This window comes from Equus przewalskii, chromosome X (assembly GCF_037783145.1).
Source record: "Equus przewalskii isolate Varuska chromosome X, EquPr2, whole genome shotgun sequence".
NCBI lineage: Eukaryota > Metazoa > Chordata > Mammalia > Perissodactyla > Equidae > Equus > Equus przewalskii.
This window is the reverse complement of record NC_091863.1, coordinates 37036695-37042694: the sequence shown is the minus strand read 5'-3', so window position 1 is coordinate 37042694 and position 6000 is coordinate 37036695. Positions and strand designations below refer to the sequence as shown.

The 6000-nt window shown below is 35.9% G+C and overlaps 1 protein-coding gene across 21 annotated transcripts in view; it reads right to left on the bottom strand.

The window, feature by feature from the left end:
• Nucleotides 1-6000, bottom strand: part of KDM6A (lysine demethylase 6A) — a 206637-nt gene that overhangs the window by 44357 nt on the left and 156280 nt on the right. For 11 of the 21 annotated variants that reach the window (XR_011536274.1, XR_011536278.1, XR_011536277.1 and 8 more), the window contains one exon: nucleotides 4065-4460. Coding sequence is in view for 15 of the 21 variants with exons in the window: in XM_070606392.1 (XP_070462493.1) it covers nucleotides 4065-4460 (396 nt within the window). In the remaining 6 variants the exon portion in view is untranslated. Of the gene's footprint in view, nucleotides 1-4064; nucleotides 4461-5116; nucleotides 5219-6000 lie in introns of all 21 variants that reach the window. The other 10 variants (XR_011536275.1, XR_011536276.1, XM_070606385.1 and 7 more) reach the window with 1 other exon arrangement.

Here is a 6000-nt window from a genome sequence, read left to right as displayed (position 1 = left end):
TTTTTTTATTTTAAGTGAAATTTAATTTGTCAGTAACAAGCTATAAAGAAAGAAAAATTTAGCTGATGACGACACATTTATATAGCAAATGCTGCATTTAATCCCTAAAACCAAGCATGTCCCTAAAACCAGTTTCTAAAACTAAAAATCTTAAACTAATAATATGTTTCTATTCAAGAAACTTACCTACCTAAAAAACTAGATACATGTAAATTTGATACACATCAATGAGCATGTGAAAGAGTGCAACCTGGTTTCAAATGATTAAATAAGCAACTAAAAGTTTAATCATTGTAGTTAAAAGATAAAATCTGTAAGTTATATGAAAACTTTTCATAAAGTAATAATACTGCACTATTATAAGCATATCAATATTTAAAATATCATCCAAGAAAGAATCTGGGTGGGTGAGTCAAAATTTCATTTATCATCAAATATTTACTCAGAAGCTAATCATTTAACAAGTTACACTGATTATAATATGCAGATAAGCAAAAAATAACCATTTTATTACATCACCTCTGGCAAATCAAGGTACTTTAAGCTATAAATTCTTTAGAGTACTTGCTGAACAATCACCTACAATTTACATAATTTTACACTTTCATATCTTAAGTGGTACCTTTGAACAAACTTCAAAATTGCAATGTAAATTAATACAGAGCTCTATTTCCTCCATCATCAAAAGCTAAAAGGCAGACTTACCATGCAGGTCTATCAATGGTCTAGTTTTCATTACAACTTGAGAAAAGTATTTGAAAATATCTGTATAAGACAGTACTGAAAAAGCCTCTTTAATTATCTTTATACCAAAGACAGAGGTTCCCCAGCTGTAGTGATCATGCAGCAACCGCATGTGGGAAACTTCTGACCTAGAATTAGTTCAACAATATTTTTTAGACAACTTTCCCAACTGCACTCCCTAAGTTATAAAGCTCCTATGGACACTGGCCTTGAAGGGCCTGCGAAGCAAAGGCTGGGGCTCTCTGCCACTTAGTATTCAGTCATGTACAGAGACTTGTGGCCTGCAAACTGAGAGTTCTGACTCTAAAATTACGTTTTTAAAGAATGGTAAATTTCCAAAATAGGGTTAAGAGAGTATTTACTCAAAATCTCAGCAACTAAGTAAGCCAGGGAATTAGATATAATAAAGAATAATAATAGAATCTTAAATTACAATCATAACAAAGGTTCTCATATATTAACTGTCAATCATACCTTAGCACTACAGGCATTCTAACAAAAATCTCATATTATCCTTTTAGCAATCCTTCAATGTTTAAAGACACTGAATCCCCAAAATCCCATCTCCTCACTTTAACATTCTCTCCTCTTTTTCCTGTGTTAATTTCTCCTTCTCTACTGAATTTTTCCCATTAGCTTTCATCCACCTTAAATTTCTTTATTTCTTATTTCTCCCAACTTAAATTTAAAACAAAACCCGAAATACCTCTTAATCCTACTTCCCCTTCAGCTGCATCTGTTTCTCTCCTTCTGGTTTATGTCATGGTCTACAGGAATGGCACCCCTGGCATTGTGCAGTGCATAGTCTGCATGACTAAGTATCTACACTTGTTGCTTCTAATTTCTCTACTTCTGTTTTATGTTGAAGCCAACTACAATTAGACTTTTGCCCTCACCAATCCACTGAAATTGCTCTTATCAAAATGTCAGCAAACCTTTCTGTAAAGGGTCAGACAGCAAATATTTTAGGCTTCGCAGAGCCATACAGTCTCTGTCATACATTCCTTTTTTTTTTTTTTTTTTTACAACCCTTTAAAAATGCAAAACCATTCTTAGTTCCTGGGCTATAAAAAACAGACAGACAGACAAAAACCAAAAAACAGATCGTGGTTGTGGGGTAGATATGACCTGTACCCCGTGGCTTCCTGATCCCACCAATGTCACCAAATACCTTGGATGGCCAATTCCTACTCCTCACCTTGCTTACTCGACCTATGAGCATTATTTCATTTTACCCTTTGATCACACTCTCTTCCTTGAAAGACTTCCTTCACTTGGCTTCCAGGGCATCACTCACATTCTTCTGGATCTCCTGCTACCTCACAGGTCACTCCTCTTCTAGTCTTCTTTGCTAGTTTTTCAATTTCTTGACCTACTGGCACTGGAATGCTCTAAGGTTCAGTTTTGAGTTCTCTTCTTTTCTCAATCTGTTCTCAACCCTTGGTGATCTCATCCAGTCTTGTCTATCCTTCTAGAGTTGGTCAGGCTAGCTTAGACTCCTCTTTCTCACACTTCACTCTATCAGCTAATCGTGTTGTTCTACCTTCCAAATATACCCAAAAGTTGACCACTTCTACCGCTGCCACTTTAAGTCGAGCCCCCACCATCTCTTAACCTGGACTACAGCAATAATCTCCAAATTGGTCACATCATTTCTACTTTTGCCTCCTATAGCCTATCTACAGAGTACCAGAGAGGATCCAGTTAAAAACTAAGATCATGTCACTCCTCCATTCAGAACTCCATTTAACTCAGAATAAGATCCAATATCCTTACAATGCCTACAAGGCTGAACATGATTTAGCCAGCCTGATTCCAGCTGGACCATATTTATTCTCCTCACCCTTTGTTCACCCTGTTCAGCCATGCTTGCCACCTTGATTTTCCTCAAACATGCAAAACACACTCCTGCCCTAGGGCCTTTTGCTCTATGCTGCTCCCTACACATGGAACACTCTTATCACAAATATCTTCAAGGCTCACTACTTCTGTAACTCTTTCAGGTCTTCATTGAAATATCACCTTCCAGTGAATCCTTCCCTGACGTTCCTACTTATAACTGCAATTCCTTTACCACCAATCTCTAATACTCTCCAGCTCCCTTTTCGAATATATTTTTCATAGAATTAATTGTATCATTACCTAGTATTCTATATGTAATGCTTATTTAATTGTCTGTTTACCCACACAAATTAAGACATTTTTGTGTGTTTTCTTTGATTTACCCCCAGAACCTCGAACAGGACATGGACATAGGAGGTGCTCAACATTTCTTTAAGAATGAATAAAACTACTAATCACTCTAGAAGAGATGGTCCCACCAAGTACAGTACTTCAAGAATAAACTTAAAAGTCTTAGAAAAAGAACTTATCTCAGTTTTACCAACAATATAAGGTAAACCAGCAACAAGTCAAATATTTCTTATAGTAGACTAGTAAAAGTAAAAGTTATTTGGTAATACACGTTGGCAACATTTTTTTAATGCTTACTCTTTGACCCTTCAGTTCTACTTTGAAACACTCATCCTATGGAAACAATCAAACACAGGAAAAACTATGTGCATAAATCTTCGGAAGAAAAAACTTAGAAATTAAATGTCTAAACAGTGAACTACTTAGTAAAATATAGCACATATCTTTGATAAAAATAATGTTCATGAAATCCATTACTCTGTTTGAAAACTTTAGCAGCTTCATTTTGCCTTCAAGACAAATTAGGCAAGTTCCTTTACTCACTTCAGCCTCATATTTCACCCTCCTCTCTTCATCATCTATATTCTAGGCACCCTTTACCATCCCTCTCTTCTCCCAAATTCTCTAATTTCTGGAGACTCTAACATCTTGGTTATATATGCCCTCCTAGGTACTCCGATAGCACTTTTCCAAAGTGACACTTCATAGTAATTTATGGTAACTAGTTCTTTAAGGATCTTTCTCTCCCACCAGAGGAAATACCAACCACCTAGCACAGTACCTGATCTTAAGTAGGCAATATATGCAGAAATAAACTAAGTAACATTACGTAAATGCTTATAATGCCATTTTAAATTAACAGTGGGTTTTCCGGGATTATATGATCTATTTCTTTCTCCTTTGGAAATTTCCAAGATTATCTGTGCGTGTGTGTGTAAATTTTGTAATGGAAAAGAAAATACACTCACGTACATATATATACTGAGTCACAATAATATTGTAGTACTACAAAATGCTTAAAAAAACAGTTCTTCAAACTTTCATTTCTTCTTCTCTCAAAATGCATAAAACCAAATAAAGACAACTATTATATGAGAAGCCAACAAGGCAGCTAATCCTTCTCTTACCTGAGTGGAGTTAGATAGTTGGTTTTTCCACGGCTCCTCTGCGCTGCTGGTCAGGTTTGTGCGGTTATGAGGTAGAGTGAGTGCGTTTCGCTGCAGGTAAGGCACGTTTCCATTACTTCCACTTCCTGTTGTGTGATTATTGCCTATCAAAATAGTGTCTGTACTTCCCAGCGTTCTTGATGTGCTACAGGGAACATGGCCTGCAGAAAAGGGTCCATTGGCCAAAGGCTGCCCAGGGCAGGCAGGGCGGACTCCAGGCTGAGAGACGCTGGGCACTCTGGTCAGAGCAAGCTGTGGCTGCTGGCCAGAGACTGAGTTTGTAGGCAGTGATGAGTCAGCTGTTGGCCCATTAGGAATTCCAGTAGATCGTACCTGTGCAACTCCTGTTTGTCTCATCTGCGGAAAAACAAATGAAAAATAAATGCTGCTTTGTGGCCCATAGGGGAGAGAATCAGAATATAAAGGTGTATAACCAGGTAATCTCGGATTTTACCCTACCATTTAACTTCTCTGGGTTGAAAAATACACACTTTTTAAAAATAAGAAATTGTGTTTGTTCATATTTAGATTAGCTTCCTCAGAAAAGCAGTTTCATTTTTAAGAAATATTCCTTTAGTAGTGATGAAAGAATGCAGCTGAAAATTATGGAAAAGGACTCTGGAATTTATAGGTCTTTTCCCCAATCACAAAATAGGGGATTTCAAAATTTCATTCTATTATACACCAGATTCTTTGAACTAAGCCCTAAAGAATCCTACATCAGTTTAGGATAGCTTGTTAAATATTAAATAATATAAATCCTTAGAACACATGCAAAAGAGCACGTAAATAAATAATAAAATACCAAGTCTCGTGTTCAAAATTAAATTTATGGCTGTTTTTTCCTAAAAATCTGTCCATAATTAGTATTTTAAGGAGCACAGATTATTAAATTCCACCAAATACTGGTAGAAAGTAGAAGTGGGTATGAACATGCTCTAAATTGAAGTGTCAATGAATAAAAATACTCAAAATGCTAACAAATTTTAGGGAAAAAAAAATGCTATACACACTTGGTGTTGCTGCATTAAGACAAACTGACTTTCCAGCTGTTCCAGCATCAGTTTCTGTGCTGGATTTAAATTATTTCTATTTGCACGGAGCTGTTCCAAGTGCTAGAAGAAGAAAGGAGAATACAGTCAAAGACATATCTAAGAAAAAAGCTCACTATTCTAAGCAACCTTACCCTGACATGACTGGATAATCTCAAAGCTGCGTCTAGTCAAGGATATTGATGTCTGATGAATAGCAATCAACGTCAAGATGAAGTTCTTTAAGAAGTGTGAGGAAGTTTATGTAAAAAATAAACATTTATCTCAAGAAGGTTTATTGTAATGTGATCTTTGAGATAAATGGGCACGAAGTTTTATTCATTAATACAATATTTTTCAGTATTCACACAGAAAACTCTTTAAGCTTAAAAATGCATTATGACAAGTACATTCAAAGCAGCACTGTCTGGAATAGGAAAAGTATGATGACAACCTGACGGTCCAAAGCTAGTGATGCGCTTAAATAAAGGCATGACATCTACATAAAGAAATATGGTGTGGCCATCAAAGAACAAGGAAGCTCTTTATATGCTGACATGGAAAGGTCTGTAAATTACATTGTTAACAGTATATACAGCACTCTACTGTTGTGTAAAAAGGAGAAAAATAATATATGAGAGAAAGGGGATGCATATCTGCTTGTATATGCATGACATATATCTGGGAAGATAGATAAGAAACTAATAACTGGCTGTCTGTGAGGAGGGGAACTGAGTAGGTAGGGGCAGGAGTTGAAGGAGAATTTACTCTATATACCCTATATTCAAACTTATACAGTTTGAACCATGTGAATATATTACCTGTTTTAAAAAAAATTGTTTTGAAAAATAAGTGAAAAACAAAAA